We start from the raw sequence: 18432 nt of genomic DNA, 5'->3' as shown, positions 1-18432 counted from the left end.
TTTCAGGATCACTAAATCTGGATAACCAGTGCTCAAACAGGATAGGAAATCAGAATGTAGAACTTTAGATATGTAAAGAGCAACATGTAGAATAGAAAGTGTGGGCTCAATATAACTTTATCTTTATTTGAAATAAAATACACATTAAAAAATAAATAAATAACAAGAAAAATCCCACCCCAACCTCTTCTAACAGTCGCTAATCTGAGATCTACAACACAAACACTGTACATTGAAGATATTTATAACAAATTTCAAATATAGATGTATTGAATTTAAAAAAAGACTTGGTTAATTTCAAAAACTCCACAATAATTTCAGACTTTCTCAACTAATGTGGAGACCAGCTTGACTGAGCGTAGCCTTTAGGAGGCGAATCTCAAGTCTGGCCTTGGTTTGCTGCAGTTTTCAGAGTCAGTTGTTCCTCATCCAGACGAAGCTGTGCTTCTGCCTTTCAGTCTTGTTGAAAGTAATTTAAAAAATCAGCGATTGCCATTCTTTGCCTTGTTCGTAGCCTGACAGATGAACAAATACAATTAAAACCTTATGAATTCATTGGAGATCTAAGATACTGCATGATCCATATATAGTATTATTTGATACATTTCTAAAGTTTTCATTACATTTTAGCCATCAAGTCCACCCTTCTAAGTGATCCAAATCCTACAAAAAAGGTCAGAAAAACCCAATCTAAAGGTTTATCTGGATCAAAACGAAGATTGAATTACGTGATCTAATCCAATTATGTTATCGTTTTTTGAAAAAAAAAAAAACATTTTCAAGATTTGATCCAATCCGTTATCTAAAACCCTAGTGGATTACTTTTAAAAAACCAGGCCCTGGACACCGGCCTTTCAGGACTGAGTTTGGACACCCCTGGTCAAGATTAGGGGTTTCCAAACTTTTCAGTCCGCGACCCCCAAAATAACAATGCCAGTGACTTGCGACCCCCAATATCCTCTGAGTTTGCAAAAGACTTGCATGCAATGGCGAACACACACCAATACACCCAAGTCTATTCTTCACTTAATTTTTTTAAATGTATGTCAGTGCTGTAAATGTGCCAGAAAGTTTAACCTGGTGTTATAAAATCAAGCTCCTGCATTTGACGTTATTGCTGTGTCTTTAATATATGTAATACCCCCAGGGGTCACAATCCAATAGAACTATTGACTATAAATAAGCAATATCACACGAGTAGCAGTGCGATATGGCTGTATATCGGCACTGGTGGGAGGTGTGCCCCCACCAGTGTCAATATACAGCCATATCGCACTGCTACTCGTGTGATATTGCGTTTATGTAACAATTTGACGGCATAACTGTGTATATAAAAACAAAATCAAACATAGAGAATCTGAAAAACCCTTTTGTATGAGGAACTACTTTCTTTCGCGTTGGATTCAAATCACAAGCTGCAAGTTAAACAGTTGAGCAAGCATCTTTTAAACTTTAGATCTGTAGTGTCTGCTTTTTGCTGGCTGTATGTGGGCGTAGTACAAAAAGGGTAAAGAGACTGTGCGGGTGCTGATATTACTTACATCACAGCTATCAGCCAATCAGATTTGAGAACCAGACAGAACTGTTGTATAAGCTACTATAGTAACTATATAGTATTTAGTAACTATAAACGACTATTTTCTTTTCTTTTCAGTAGGTTACAGATAAAACATGGTAATTCTTATGGTTTAATAAAAATAAAATGATTTTTGGAAACCACCAGGCGACCCCCACTTTGAGAACCACTGGTCTAGATAAAACACCCACAAAAATTGTCATATATGTACACAAGAATCATTTAATGGCATATTAAAGATCACAGTGAAATCCCAAAAATACTATTTAACTGTAATGTACCTCAATATGCTTTCTACGCACATAACTTTTTAATATCTATGATGTAGGATACGGGACATTATGGTGGCTCAGTGGTTAGCACTGTTGCCTTACAGCAAAGTTGACTATTTGAGTCCTGGTTGGGTCAGATGACATTTCTGTGAGCATGGTCTCCCTGTGTTAGCGTGGGTTTCCTCCCGGTGCTTTGGTTTCCCCAACAGTCCAAACACATGCTTTACAGGTAAATTGGATGAAATAATTTTTCCCTAGTGTTTGTGTGTAAATGAGTGTTCCCAGTGTTGGGTTGCAGCTGGAAGGACATCCACTATGTAAAATGTATGCTGGATAAGTTGGCGATTCATTCTGCTGTGGCGGACCCAGAATTAAAACAAGAACTACATTAGCTTGGTAAACAGTAAACAATTTATTTCCATTTCAAAGATGTAACAAATGAGACAGACAAAACAGTTCCCTTGCTTTGCCAGCTTTGGTTCTTGACACATGGAGGGAAAAAAAAACAACAACTTGACATTGATATGAAACAGTAGAAAGACAGGAATGTGCTGAGACAAAACTCCACACAAGGAGCAAATGAGATGATGGACCATTCCAGAGAAAGAGAAGTACGTTCACATTCCAACATTATAAAGAGTCGAGTTTCCCTGTCGATTCTGACGTCATCAAATGCTGCTCATACCATTCTGAGGAAATAAATCTCTGATAGCAAATGGACGTTCAGCATCCTTCAGTGAATCACCAGTCCGTGGGGTTAAAGGAGTACACCACTTTCTTTTGCAAATATGCTCATTTTACAGCTCTTTTAGAGTTAAACAGTTGAGTTTTACCTTATTTAAATCCTTTCAGCTGATCTCCGGCTCTAGAGGGAGCAGTTTTAGCTTAGCTTAGCATAAATCATTGATTTAGCATCGTTAGCATCTCACAAAAAAATACGAGTTTTGATGATTTTCTTATTTAAAGTTTGATTATTCTGTAGTTACATCATGTACTAAGACTGACAGAAAAAAGTAGCTGTTTTCTAGGTTAATATGGCAAGGAACTATGCCCTCATTCTGGCATGATAATCAAGAAACTGTACCATGGCTGCAGCAGGGGCAATAATAATACTATATCTAGTAGAGGACTACTTTCAGACACTGTAATATCAATGTGTCTGCTGCAGCCATGGTGTGGCGATGTAGTTCCTTGATTATTACACCAGAATAATAGTATAGTTCCCAGCCATACCAGCAAATAAAATAGAAACTTCTCATTTTCTCTCAGTCTTATCACACAATGTAACTACAGACTAGTCAAGCTTTAAATAGGAAAATGATCAAAACTCGAGCAAGATGTTAAAGGTTTAATCCGTTTCAATTAAATTATCCGTTTCAACAAGCTAAGCTAAAAGTGCTCCAGCCAGACCTGGAACTCAACTATCTCTCTCTAGGGGACTTATAAAATGAGCCTGTTTCCAAAAATAAAAGTGGAATGTTCCTTTAAGCAAGCCTTCATGTGGGAAAACTGCTACTTTTGCTTTAGTCACAAGACTTGGCTAATGAGTTGCATGAGATGCAGCTGCTAAGTGGACAGGCGATGGCTCTCAGGTGACCGTCAGCGGCTACGACGCTAAAGCATTCAGCAATCAGATAGAGACTGAGCACAGAGTCTCCCAGCAACATCTGTGCGTAGAGCAGGGCTTCCCGATGCATACAGAATACACGTCACTACCAGTTTAAAGCATCAATACCACATATTCCCTGGGAAAAGACGGAGTGACCAAACTGGTCATGTCGTGAGATGATCATATCCAAAATAAACAACAAAATGCTATGACGAGTCCTCTTGTGCGTCTGGAGCAGCACCATTGCTGGAGAGTAGAGGAGCTTGTGTTGAGCTGGAGATCTTGTATGGGAGTGTGTCTTTACTGAGCATCTTCTTGGTGGCGGAGACGAGGCGCGAGTAGTTATCGCGGTTGTACTCAGGGCCATTGGGCTCCGTGCGCAGTAATGGAGGATTGTCTCGGCTCATGCGGGACAGGAAGAGAGGAGGACGCCGCTGCCGCTCTCCGTCTTTCAGAGAGTCGGGCAGGGGTTTGTGTTTGCTCTCGGGCAGCAGCATGATGCACAGGACGGACAGGACAGCGAAGGACGCGAAGATGACGTGATGCAGGAAATACCCACCGTTATTCTGCAACTCCATAAGAGAGGACGCCGCCATTCCTATACAGCCTGCGGACATGATCAGACCCAGAGTACCACCGCTGAAAGGGAAAACACAGCAATGAGCTCAATACATGTAGAGAAATCTACAGCTGAAGTTATAAATATTACTCCTCCTAAATTTTAGCCCCCTGTATATTTTTCCGATTTCTGTTTAACAGAGAGCAGATTTTTTTTCTACACATTTCTAAGCATAATAGTTTTAAGAACTCATTTCTAATAACTGATTTATTTTATCTTTGCCGTGATGACAGTAAATAATATTTATGACTACATATTTTCAGGATACTAGTATTCAGCTTAAAGTGACATATAAAGGCTTAACTAAGCAAGTTAGGGTCATTTGGAAAAGTTTTTGTATAATGATCGTTTGTTCTGTAGGTGATAGAAAAAATATTGCTTATAGTGGGCTAATAATTTTGACCTTAAAATGACTTTAAATAAATTAAAAACTGCTTTTACTCTAGCCGAAATAATACAAATCAGACTTTCTCTAGAAGAAAAAATATTATAGCAAATACTGAGGAAAAACTCCTCAATCTTTAAACGTCATTTGGGAAGTATTAAAAAAAACAAATACATATTATTTCTAATATTTTTGACATCAACTGCATATGCATCGGCAGTCAAGAGTTCAGAAAGCTGTTTGCTTGTTTATTTATTGCCACATTGCCAACTTGACTATTTTACGGCTAGATCATTATATATAAAAACAAAATAATGACTTCATAAGTCAAAAAGAGATGACACTAAAAAAAGATATATACATCTTAACATAAAGATAAAAAAGATTAGACATTTCAGGTCAATATAACAAATAAATTAAAATTCCTCCAGGGGTCCGTTCTTCGTACCTCGCTTAAATAATCTATGATGATTTGGCAGATCCTGGATCTTTTAATCTTGATAACTGATCTCTGGCTAATTTGGTTCTTCAAACAAGTTCGCGAATCAGCATAAAATGTCTGGATGAACTGATCTGAGATTGCTGTGTGTGTTCTGAAGGACTGATCCAACGATCCAAAAAAAAGAAATTATTGGCCATGTCTATTATACACAAATTGCATTAAAGCTCGGTCCGAACCTTAAAATAGTATGCATTGTATCTAAAAAGTCCATATTAAATCAAATGCAGCTAATTGAGCAATACACATCTGAAGAACGGCCCCCAGGATCTCTGGACTCCATTTCTAAAAACCTCTAGGCAAGTGATCGGAGTATAAAAACCTTGTCTCAAGAGTTCAGAATAATTATTTTAATTATTTAATTAACTCTTTCAATTATTTTACATAAAAAAAAAACATTGGTCACACTTTATGATAAGGTTCCGATACAGTATTTTTGAAATGATAAAATTAAACAATAAATTTATCAATTTTAATCCCTTAAAAGATTTTTAACTAATGTAAAGAGACACACAATGGAAATGTTCTGACTATTTACTCACAATCAAGTGGTTCTCAAACTTTGCGAGCTACCTTTATTGTTGAACACAAACAGAGATACACTGTGGATTGTAAGAAACTGGTAACCATTGACATCCCTGGTGTTTTTGTTTTGTTTTTTTACTATGGAAGTTTTCTTAATATCTTCTTTTGTGTTCAACAGAAAAAAAATATTTGATAACAAAAGTTTTAGCTGAACATTCCTTTAAACAAAATGGATTAAAAGTAAATAAATAATGTAATAAATGTATTATCCATGTTAGTAAGAACATTATTTAACATTAACTAATGGAGCATTATTGTAAAGTGCTACCAAAAATGTGAAATCTACATTTACTGGCAAAAATACAGCAAAATTTCCGTTCCATGTTTTAATATATATTTTTAACATACTGTGTTCCAGTTATATCAAAGCAGCATTTTCAGCACTTATAATTCAGTGTCATATGATCCTGGTGCTGCGACATGCTGCTCGGTTTTTATAAATTATGACTGGTGTTAGATTACTTATAATGGTTTATCAATGTCAAAAAATTGTTTAGCTTCTCTTTTTTTGTGCAAATCATGACTCATCATCCTTTAATAAAAATCCATTTCATAATTCCTTTCATAAAAGTCAGAAGAATTGGATTTCATTTATTTTGGCTGATAATCTAAAAAATATCAGATGTTGTGTGTAGGAGTGGGCATATCGGTGGAGATTACCGCACAATGGTGGGCATGACTTCACTGCCGAAGAACATGCTAAGCATAGCCAAAGCCTGCGAGGAGAGGAGACCCACTACAGACAGAACCAGAACCAGCCCTCCATGCAGATCTGAAAGAAGACGGTGGAGAAAAACAGTTTGTTTTGGGCTTCTGGATGAATGCTATCCAATTATACAGTGGGGGAAACAAGTTTAACACGTCACGATATTTCTCAGAAAACATATTTTTAAAGGTGCTTTTGACTTAGAAATTTCAGCAGGTATTTATAAAAATCAAATCTAAAACAAATCTAATACAGCTTAAAGACGCCTCTCATATGGAGAATAAAGTCACATGAATTGCTCAGGTGGGAGTTTTTCATAGACTTTAACAGAGTTGAAGAATCTTGATGGTTCTGTTGTTCTCGTTTGTTAAATCTGATCTTTTTTTTATCATTTCTATTGGATTCAAGTCAGGTGATTGGCTGGGCCATTCTACAGCTTGGTTTTCTTTCTCTGAAAGCATCTGAGAGTTTTATCAGCTGTGTTTTGGATCATTGTCTTGCTAAAATGTCCACCCTGGTTTCATCTTCATCATCCTGCTAACGTAGAGGTTGGACTGAAGAAGTGAATATTTACTTACAATGAGGAAGAACAAAGGGTTGCTGAATAACTACTGAGATATTTCAGCTGCTGTCTAGACTTTCACTGCCTCTCAATACTTTTACCCTGCATCATTTTATTCTATTACACATAACTTCATTTGTAACCTAATTTATTTTCTTTTCTAGCAGAATCCAACATCTGGTGAAATTTTCAAATCATGGGCACCTTTAGAAATATGTGAGAAAAATGGTGAAGTGTTTAATACTTAATTCCCACACTGAATATGACAGTAGCTGGAGCTGAAAGTAGCATGGATTGGAAATAGGATGGGTTTCATTTAGTACCCGTTTCTGTGAGCCGCTATAATAATTTCAACACCCTTAAAGGTAAAAAGTAGCCAAACTATATGGTTTCCAAAACAATTACTATGAAAAAACTAGCCTGTAGACATAGAGTACAAATGCACAAGAAACAAACGATACAACTTATTAACAAAAATACTGGCTTATACTTTGAATTAAGTACCAATTCCCACTATTAACTGCTGACTTGTTAACTGCCTATTAAGATGTTAGCTGTTCATTAGTCCTTAAAATGCCTAATCCTACCCAATACCTAAACCCTACTTCTACCTTACTATTACTACGCAGCAAATTAGTCGTTTATTAAGCTAAAAGTCTTATTTAATTATTTACTAACAAACCATAGATAATTGTACTTTAAAATAATGTGTTATACCATGGTTACTGTCAATGTTACTACAGTAACACCACAGTAAATACTGACGATTAGTAGATTAAAATGACTTTTAACCGAATCGATGTTGCCCAGATTCCATGTCAGTTTTGGAAAAAACTCCTGCTTTGATTAATTTGGCTTCAACCAAACTATTGCATTTCACAATTAATTTGTATTTATAAAGCATAACACACTTTTGTGCCACCACTGACAGAAATATACAGTTGAAGTCAGAATTATTAGCTTCCCTTTGAATTTAGTTTTCTTTTTAAAATATTTCCCAAATTATGTTTAACAGAGCAAGGAAAATATCACAATATGTATGATAATATTTTTTCTTCAGGATACAATCTTATTTGTTTTATTTCGGCTTTAATAAAAGCAGTTTTTGATTTTGTAAACACCATTTTAAGGTCAAAATTATTAGCCCCTTTAAGCTATATATTTTTTTTTTCCGATAGTCTACAGAACAAACCATCATTATAGAATAACTTGCCTAAATACCCTAACCTGCCTAGTTAACCTAATTAACCTAGTTAAGCCTTTAAATGTCACTTTAAGCTGTATAGAAGTGTCTTGAAAAAATATCTAGAAAAATATGATTTACTGTCATCATGGCAAAGATAAAATAAATCAGTTATTAGAAATGAGTTATATAAACTATTTTGTTTAGAAATATGTTGAAAATTCTTCTCTTCGTTAAACAGAAAATTGGAGAAAAATAAACAGGGGGGCTAATAATTCTGACTTCAACTGTATATTTACAGTAGTATCCCAATAAACCTCAGTCGATTACAAATACTGACAACATTTAAACATTTAAAACAATTTATAGAAAAATTTCTGTGGTACATTTTCTTTATTACATCTTTATTTAACTTCAAAGCTTATTAGCTTCTGCATCATCGACACCAGCTTGGAAATCAATGAAATAACGTATTTGATTTTTTTACTAAAAGGAGTCTCGAATTAGCATGGCTGAACTATGAACCACTAGGTCTTACACTGTGTGAGGGCCAGCAGCAGCAGTGAGGACAGGCCCGTGATGATGGCGGCCAGCAGTAACATCCCCCTGCGCCCGTATCGATCCACCGTCACACAGAGGAAGATACACGCCAGAGCTCCAGTCAGCACACGCAGGAAATAGCTGAAGTAGAAGTGCGGGGAGTAGATGTGCAGGTTACGCGTGAAGCAGTACTGGATTCCTGTTCCTATGAAACTGAGGGACCACAGCAAAACCAAATGGTAAGATTAATCTTTAACATCTGTTTGTAAAAACACTTTTCACTGAAGGTGTATCGAGTAACAAAATTGCAACTATTTGTAATAGGATGTCTGCATGACATGAGCAATCCTCTTCATCCATGTGTACTAGGGATGCCACGGTTCTCAATATAATATTGAACCGTTCGGTACGACCTTCACGGTTCAACACTTGCTTGTGAATTGCGGTTTTCTCAATTTTGCGTTTAAATAATTTATGTGCGTTTTACATCTCCCCGATTTGACTGTGTGTGCCTGTAAGTCCATGAGTTGAGATGAGGAAACTCCTCCCCGCAAGTAAATACCCAAACACTATGCTCTAAAGTTAGGGGGCGCTTGACTATCATTCCACACTTTAACATGGCGAGCGACGGTGAAGTGAGGCTGAGGCAACAGTACAAGGAAGCGCCGGCGAAGTGATGAAACAGTACGAGAATGCGCTGGCGTCTTTCAAATCTGCGGTGTGAGGACATTTAAATTTTGCCGGTAAGTATAATGCCAATAAAAGAAAAAACGGTGAACAAAAATAACTGTGCAAGCATTGTTTTACACGTTTACCCATGACTGCACATCTGCAGCGCCATCACCCAGCAATATCACTTAAAATAACAAAGGCAGTGCGGTGTGTTTATTGCTAAAGATTTGCGGCCGTTTTGGGTGATTGGAGATGCAGACTTCTGTCATTTTATAAAAGCACTCGATCCGCGTTACAGACTACAGCCTCGCATTTTTTCAGCATCGAGATAATTAAGATGGTTTATTCATGTTTACTTAAGTACAAATATGTTTATCCTTATTTATCCTTATTAACCTCACATGTATGTTTATTTTCAAAGTGTAGGATTTAATGTGTTCCCCAGTTTGTACATGGGCTACCAGCAGCTGTGAGATTTCAGTGTTATTTTTTTTTTATACAATACACTAGGAACTAGAGTACTTTTCTTGATTTTTAAGTAAAACAAAATGAGTATTGCAATAAATTGTTTTAGTTTTTTTCTCCTTAGCCTCTTACTGTTGATATTGCCTACAGAAAAAAAAAACGTCATGAGAACCGAACCGAAAACCATATTAAAAAAACCAAGGTATGTATTGAACCATGGGCTAACTGTATTGTTGCATCCCTAATGTGTACATTTTCATTATTGTGATTATTCACTAAGTAGAGTGTTTAATTTTACTACTATTATTCCAATATTCTAAAACACACTTTACATAGCAAACACTGCACAATTAAAAATGATGGGAAATAGTCCAAATAGTCACCGAGTACATTTGCAAAACTATGTGAACAACCCACAGCAGGTTATTGGGTGTACCTAATAAAGTGGCCGGTGAGTGTATGCAAATTTGTATTGTTATCAGCACCCCATTCACTTAGTATGTGTATAAGTACACAAAATGAAACATTGCAATTAGTACATTCCAATATTTTTTTTTATTTCTTACACTACTTAGATGCAAATCAACTTAAAATCAAATCAATTCTGACTTCTTATCCAAATTTCCACAGCCCTTTTTAATATCACACACTGAAAGGTGTGAAAGTCTGACAGTTTCTGACTCGACTTACAGAGTGAAGCCTAGGATGAGGCAGTTCTTCCAGATCACTCTGGTGTGACGCAACTCGAAAACATGATGATATTCTGGCTGGACATCTTCAGGGAACGCCTCGTCGATTTCTACAGAGAAGAAGAGAATCAGAGGGTTAAGAAAGAAGAGAGATGGCTGAGATGGTAGATTTCTGACACCCAGAGCACCTGACCAGCATATTCTGAGGAGGAACAGACTCAATTCTTTCAATTTAAACATCCTAAATGGCTCTATTCACCATCCATGATGTGCCCTGATTTGCTGTAATGTAATTCGGTGGGTGAGCTGGGAAATCACCATTGCGTGAAAAATCACAAGAAACAAAGAGCAGTCTTATTATAAGACCAACGATACCCTCATGTGCTAGAATAGATGATCTCTTCATCCTGTTAAAAGTATAAATCACACCATGACAGCAAATGGAGTGTCGCCTAATTTTCTCAAATGCCACCTTCAGGCACTGGTGTCCTCAAAACCACATTCACAGCTCTGAACATTAATGGTAATTTGCTGTGAAATGCACAAACAAATGGACAAATTGTAGCAAGGGGACACAGGCGGGTTTACTTAAACATCAGTGCTAAATAAAGATAATGTGTTATGCAAGAAGAGAAGGGGTCATCAAATGCAGAGACTGCAAGCCTACTCTATACAGTGTTTAAAAAATACACATAATTAAAAACCCATAACATTTTAATACCAATTAAACCTACAACAAATCTATATGAAAATACAAACAGTTAAGCTCAAAATTGTTCATACATCTGGATAATTCTGACTTGAAGTGAATTTTATTCAACCAACAAGTTCTTTTGACCGGAAATGATGCAGGCTTTTCCCAAAAGATAAGATGATTTTTAAGAGGCATCATTGTGGACAAAATATTCTCAGCTTTTATTTACCTTTGAACAGCATGTCCCAAATGATTCATACCATTTGCAAACTGTCCCCGTCTATGGGAAAAGCCAAAGTTCTATACCATTCCATATAGTCCAAGCTGTTCTAAAGCATACTAATTACCGATTCATGTTTTAATCAACTCAACAGGTTAAAACAGCAGCTCCCGTCTGTTGGTTTGTGAACAGTCATGGCTAAGACAAAGGTGCTCAGTGAGAACCAGCAGCTGCGCATTGTGGCTGCTCACAAGTCAGGAAAGGCATATATCTAAATGTTTTGAAGTTCCAGTGGCTACAGTGCAAAGTATTATTAAAAAATACAATACATTCTCCAGTGTAAAAAATCTCAGCAGATATGGTCGGAGGTTAAAAGTGACACCTTGTGCTGGCCAGGAATAGTGATAGAAATAATTTTTTACATACTTTCTTAACCACACATACAAAATATTGTCTCAAAACAAGATGAAAAACTGTTGTGTTTTTGTCAACAACTATTTTAAAGTAACTATTATGCTGATGAAGAGGTGGAGTGAGTCCATTGATTCACATCAGTCCACGTGCTAATGTTTTAGCTAACATTAGCATGTTAGCTAAAATCGAAATAAAACTTATACAAAATGTTGTTACTTGTGTAATTAGTTCATTCAAAGGAACTAGCATAGCTATAACGTCAGACACATTATTTTGTAAATGTTTACCTCACAAACATACCATAAGTGAGATATTTAATAGTTTACATTTAAAAACATGTTTTGGCACTCTGGTATGTGCTCAAATGTTCTTTGATCGATTATTAATATTCTGTTCAATGAATAAACTCAGCTACTGCTGCCACTTAAAAAAAAAGATTGAATATTTTCAAGTTGAGCTCCTAAAAGCAGTAGGGCTGTGGAGACCACAAAGTATCCTTTATGTCAGTTCAATGACAAACAGAATGAGAATGCCAGTTATGTTTCCACGCATGGAAGATTGCTTCACCTAGAGAATAACAGATTTGCATGTGAGAAAATAAGAGCATGGCAAGCTCTTTTTAGTCACATATGACATCAGCTGTGCTTCAACCTGCTACCACAGTTCTCTCTGATCATGCCATAACTGGAACAGGAAAAAAAATCCATTCTGTCCAATGACAATTTTAATATTTATGATGTTACACATCTGAATTCAAGGCTTTTTAATATTTTTAAAGGCCTTTATTAAAGAACAGTAAGGGTGCGTTCACACTTGGATTGATTGCCTAGTCCAAACCCAAGTTCAATTACCCCCCTTGCCACCTTCTCGGCTGGTCTATAAATCACACTGTTTATTTTCTTTCTAAACCTCCAGTACGTCTGCATCATCAAGCTGCTATTGTGTGTACAGACACTGTGTGACATCCTTGAAAGCAAAGATGCCAAAACAGAAAGACGTACGCACATCAGTCATTCTGCTTTTACTGAATCTTTGGTTTTGTTACCAAAAAGGTCAGTCCCTCTTGTTACAAAGGCAGGTGATACACAGCCATACACATGAATGAACGTTATGAAGACTAAAGTTTGTTGTACAATTGGCGGTTCGATTACATTATTTGGTACAATTACATTCATATCAGAGGTGAACCGTACCCCAGACCACCTCTTTCAGGTATCGTTTGTGGGTGCGCACCAGAGTTCAGTAGACTAAACGTGATGAACACTGATGTCAAATGAAGCCGGGTGTGAACCAAAAGTGTGAAAGCATTATTCTACGACTTTTTATGGACTCGCAGCCAACCTGCGTAATATGACACAACAATAATGTTATTGTATATACAGACTAGGGTTGGGTCGATAGACGATCCCATCGTCCATCGCCCCCGTTGCAGTGGCTACCCATTTGTGAAATATACACACTCAGGCCCCATTTACGCTAATACATCTTAGCTTTAAAATGGCATTTTAGAACGAAAACGATCCACGTCCACACTGGCGTTTCACCTAGCTCTGAAAAGCCCTCAGTCCACACTATATTGATGAAAACGCACATCACATGACCACACACACACTGTCATGCGCTGCAGCATACGCGTGCGTCTGAGCTCCAGGCAGTCAACGGGTGCTTTAAGCACAAAAACCCAGAGAGCAGTGCACATCGGAATTTATTCCGGTATATCAAGGATGTAGCACTGGATTGCGTCTCACTATAGTTGTTAAACGTGATATTTAATTAATCTTGTCTCTATCTAACGACACTTTGGTCTTTTGAAACTATCAGGTAACATGTCACAGCATCAGAACACTGCTTTAATCTTTTGCTTTCACACTTGTACTTAATAATTTTAGAGTAAACCTCAGATACTGTTGGTTTTGCACCTTTTTACCAACCAAGTTTGTCGACGCCATTATAACGCTCACAGCTCACAGTGTCTATTCTTGCCAGAGTCCCGCAGAAAAAGTAATTGACAGGTGGTAATTTGTGTAAACCTTATCTTTATTTATTTATGATTTGATTATGGGTAAAACAAAGACCATGCGGGTCAGGTAGTTGTAACGGTAGGCTACAAATAATTTATTCGTAATGAATTAATGAAATATTCATAAATAATTAATTCAGCCTAATGACATTGTCCATCGTGATGTTTCACATTGAACATCGTACGATGCCAAAATTGTTGATGACTCCCAACCCTATTATGGACCCAACAAGCATTTTTTGTTCATTAAAAAAGGAATTTAATAGACATCCAACAGTAGAAACTTTGCCTAAAAAATTTGACATTTGGGTTGCCATTGAAATCTAGTCAAAAATAGACTAGTCACCACATAGTCTGTCTAATTTAGTCAATCAAGAAATCTCTGGATGTCTTTAAACACACAAAAAAAAAAAGCTTGCTCTGAAACTACCAGTGATTATTTTTAAGGTTGGATGGCTGTCGGTTAGGTGATGTTCAGGAGGCAGACTCTTACCTGACAGCAGTGTTTCAGCAGGGTAGAGCTCATCGCTAACACACATGCCATTCCGTGCAGAGAAAGACTGGAGACACTCCTTTGCTTGAGGAATCTGAGCTGTGGCCAGGAGCCAACGAGGAGATTCTGGAAACACTGAAGCACAGCTGTTGCCAGACACACAAACAAACACACAAATTATTAGTGTTGCTGGCTCTATGATTTTGGTAATCTCGTGACCCTAATGTAAATATTGTAATAGCTGTTTCTGAGACAGAAACAATACACAATGTATTGTAAAGGCTAAAAATCAGTTCACACCACTATTAACTTAAAACAACATCAACATAGTGATGAAAATCTTTCTAAATGGAAAGAATTTGTGTAGAATAGAGTCCAGACAGAGTCACTATTACAATAATGATAATATTATAAAAAGACTGTTGTAACCACTTTCAGGGCTCAAAATACTGACATCCAATTTGATTATACTTCATTCTGATCAGCATATGCTTATAACATCTAGAATGCTAGTGTCTGTTGGTGTTGGTAATATAATTACCCTTACAGTTATAGTAATTGGTGTGAAATTACCTTTAGATATGTTCACATCTTATGAATGAGGCTGCATAAAGTTCATTAAACCAAAAATCTAATCAGCCATTGACACAACAGCAATACAATGCACACAAGCATATAGCCTCCGTACATGTCATTGTCAAGATGGTCTGCTGAAATTCAAAAGAAGTATTAAAATTATTGAGAAAGGTGATTTAAAAAAAAGTTAAGACTCTGAACGTGGCATGGTTATTGATTCCAGATGGGCTGATCTGAGCGTTTCATAAAGTGAGGATCTACTGGAATATTCACAACCATTACTATAGGATTTATGAACAATGGATGGAAAAAAGAAAACCTAGTACGCAATAGTTAAAGGGAGCAAATAATTGCTGGTTCTAGCTAATAGAAAGGCAATTATAATGCAAGTAACAACTTGTTAAGACCATGGAGCTTCTCTGATTGAGAGATACGTCAAACCGTGAAGCAGATAAGCAACAGCAGCAAGCTAAAAACAGCACAACTGCTACAATTTGCATAGGGTCACCAAAAGTGGACAACAGCACATTGAAAAAAAGATTGTCTGGACTGATGTCAATTTCGGCTTCATAACCATTGGTAGGGTCTCAATTTGGTGTAAATGCCATGTAAACATTGTTCCATTCTGCACAGCATCAATGGTTTAGGCTGCTGCTCATTGTGTAATTAAAAATCTTTTCTTTTTTGAAGGGATGGTCCACTACGATATAATATTTTAAACTTTAGCTGATGTGTAATGTAGCTGTGTGAATGTAAACAACATCTCTGAATGTTAGACGCTCAAAGTTCAATACAAAGGGAGACACTGGCTTTTACAGAGTTAGCTTAGCAAAGCCTACAGTGAACAAAGTTTGGGGACCACACAAAAATACATCAGGGTTCAGGTTAAGCGCATTCACCACATGCAGCGGAGGGGCGTGGCCAGAGGCACTGTAATGTAGCAGAGAAAGCCAAAATGCTGTCCTAAAGCTGCTATTTCCACAGAATTTATTCTGTTTCTGTATTTCGGCTTTCAAAGGACATAACACAAAGAGAGAAGTGCTTACAGTTTCATTTTAATTGTGTTACAGTGAATTATGAAAAATATATAGCTAGCATTTAACAAAGGACAGCTTCCAGATTCTCTCCCAGTTCACTGCTGGATTTAGCTAAAAACTCCTCAAAGAAGCAGCTCCAACCATAATAGATAAAGCTGTGCATTGTGAGCCACAATCTGTGGGTGTTATTATTTGTTAAAATTGATCTATTACATGCATAGATTATAGCATTAACAGTATGTTGTAGCAAGGATCTAAACAACAGGAAATGCTGTTTGCCATTGTTAACAATACAGCTCAAATTTATTTTTATCAGTTAAACCACTGTAAAGACCCACAATCTTCAGCAGTGCTGCAGTGTTTATCTAATCTAAAATACTGAATTTATAAAAGGTTTGTGAACATTTCATATTACTTACACATGCCTAAAACCCAAATATACAGTTAAAGTCATTAGCCCCTCTTTGATTTTTTTTCTTTTTTAAATATTTCTCAAATGATGTTAAACATAGCAAGGACATTTTCAAAGTATGTCTGATAATATTTTTTTCTTTTGGAGAAAGTCTTCTTTGTTTTATTTTGGCTAGAATAAAAGCAGTATTTATTAAAAACAAAAACATTTTAAGGTCAATATTATCAGCTCCTTTAAGCTATATTTTTTGATAGTCTACAGAACAAACCATCGTTATACAATAACTCGCCTAATTACCCTAACCTGCCTAGTTAACCTAATTAACCTAGTTAAGCCTTTAAATGTCAGTATAGAAGTGTCTTGAATAATATCTAGTAAAATATTATTTACTGTCATCATGGCAAAGATATTAGCAATGAGTTATTAGAGATGAGTTATTTAAACTATCATATTTAGAAATGTGTTGAAAAACATTCTCTCCGTTAAACAGAAATTGGGGAAAAAATAAACAGGGGGGGCTAATAATTCAGGGGGGCTAAAAATTCTGACTCAACTGTGTGTGAAAGACACTTGTCAGATTTTATTTCAGAGAGCAGGCATGAGGTTTCGTAGTGTCTTTATTTTCTGATTAAATAGTTACCCTGACTGATAGTAGCCTCTTGAGGGCGGGCCTTTTAGAGGAACTAGAAAATATGACAGCCTTTACATGTTAGCAGAGTAGCTGTTCATAATCAAAATAAGATCTATGAAAAACATTGGGTGATTTTCTACAAGTGAAGCACGGTCACATATTGCTTTGCATCTTATAAACACAACCAAACCTTAAAATACACACTGGACCACTCCTGTAAATTGAAAAAACTATTGGTTTACGTTTTTTTTTTTTTTTGTTTTGTTTGGTTTAAAAAAAAATCAAGTGGCCAATATGTACTAAAATAAACAAGTGCACATGACATGTCAAGTGTAAAAATCTGCATTGATATGACTCACCACCAATAGGACAGAAGCAGCAGTAGAGGCAGCGTGGCCACAGCCTGAAGAACAGGCCAATCACGGCAAAGCACAGCAAGCCCTGGCAAAAGAAGCTCCGCAAACACTGCGAAAAAGCCACTGACCATGGACACCATCAGCCTGTGAGAGGGGTCACACCATTCCAGCCCTGCACCATGGAAGAGGAGAGAGAAAATAACTCAAACTTTACTCATTCATGTGTAAATGGAATCATCAAAAAGAATGAAGGTTGAGAGGGATTCTAGAAAAAGAATCTTCCTCTCTTCCTACAGTTCTTCAACAACAGGATGTCCTCTTTTCCTCTCGCTGGTAATTGTTCCTATTAGATTACTGAAATGTCCTGTTCTTTTAAATTTTCTATCCATGTTTGTAAAAAAGAGATGTATTGATCTATACTTAAAATGTACATTACATTACACATGTCTTAAAATATAGTTACGTCTCTTTGGAGTTCACGAGAAGCTTGTGATGTTGTTTTATAAAGCTGTTCTTGAAAGCATTGTCAGGTAGTGCGGTTTGCCAACCTATCTGTGCAGTGTAAATCTAAGTTGATGCATCTCTTAAAGTCTGGATGGAAAATTGCTGTGCATGATGAATATTTTATTGCTCAAGTTTTATATGAGAACTGTGACTTTAATCACGTGGAAAGGATTCTGAATGATCCACCTCACTTTTTGTTTCAACATATGAACTGCTTCCTTCTGATAGTCCCTAAGTGTAGGCTGAACTGATATAAGAGATCCTTTGTACTCGTTTCAGTGTGTTTATTTATCAAGAGTTTATCTAAATTATCAGTATAATTATTGTAACTACTAGATTTTGTATTGTTTTATTGTTTGTTTTTATGGTTTGTCTGCAGCAATATGGTGATGCCCATAACAAATTTCCTGTTGAAGACAATTAAGTCTACTACTACTGCTAATTCTACTACACACACCCGGCTGAATTAGGTCTCTTATCTAATGTAAATAGTAGACACAACATATTTGTTTCACATGATGTGAATTTCCAACTTCTATTAATAGAGTCTTCAGTTTAAACTTTATTTCGATAATGTAAAAAATGTATAAACAAATCGGGGCAGCACGATGGTGCAGTGGCTAGCACTGCCGCCTCACAGTAAGAAGGTCATTGGTTCGAGTCCCGGCTGGGTGTTCTCTTCATGTTGGCGTGGGTTTCTTCCGGGTGCTCCG

At 36.6% G+C, this 18432-nt stretch overlaps 2 protein-coding genes across 2 annotated transcripts in view; one reads left to right on the top strand and one right to left on the bottom strand.

Annotated features, from left to right (window-relative positions):
- The window catches only part of csnk2a2a (casein kinase 2, alpha prime polypeptide a), a 471730-nt gene that overhangs the window by 284604 nt on the left and 168694 nt on the right, over positions 1 to 18432 (top strand). The window lies entirely within an intron of this gene.
- slc22a31 (solute carrier family 22 member 31) overlaps positions 2242 to 18432 on the bottom strand; it is a 38775-nt gene continuing 22584 nt past the window's right edge. The window contains exons 4-9 of the mRNA XM_087261954.2: positions 17219 to 17387; positions 14204 to 14349; positions 10364 to 10472; positions 8535 to 8749; positions 6206 to 6317; positions 2242 to 4096 (exon numbers count right to left, since the gene is read on the bottom strand). Coding sequence (XP_087118080.1) covers positions 3664 to 4096; positions 6206 to 6317; positions 8535 to 8749; positions 10364 to 10472; positions 14204 to 14349; positions 17219 to 17387 — 1184 coding nt within the window. The 3' untranslated portion in view covers positions 2242 to 3663. The remainder of the gene's footprint in view (positions 4097 to 6205; positions 6318 to 8534; positions 8750 to 10363; positions 10473 to 14203; positions 14350 to 17218; positions 17388 to 18432) is intronic.

The sequence above is a fragment of the Danio rerio genome, chromosome 7 (genome assembly GCF_052040795.2).
Source record: "Danio rerio strain M-AB ecotype USA chromosome 7, GRCz13ab, whole genome shotgun sequence".
Lineage (NCBI taxonomy): Eukaryota > Metazoa > Chordata > Actinopteri > Cypriniformes > Danionidae > Danio > Danio rerio.
Note: the sequence above shows the minus strand (reverse complement) of the source record. Positions and strands in the feature narration are given on the sequence as shown.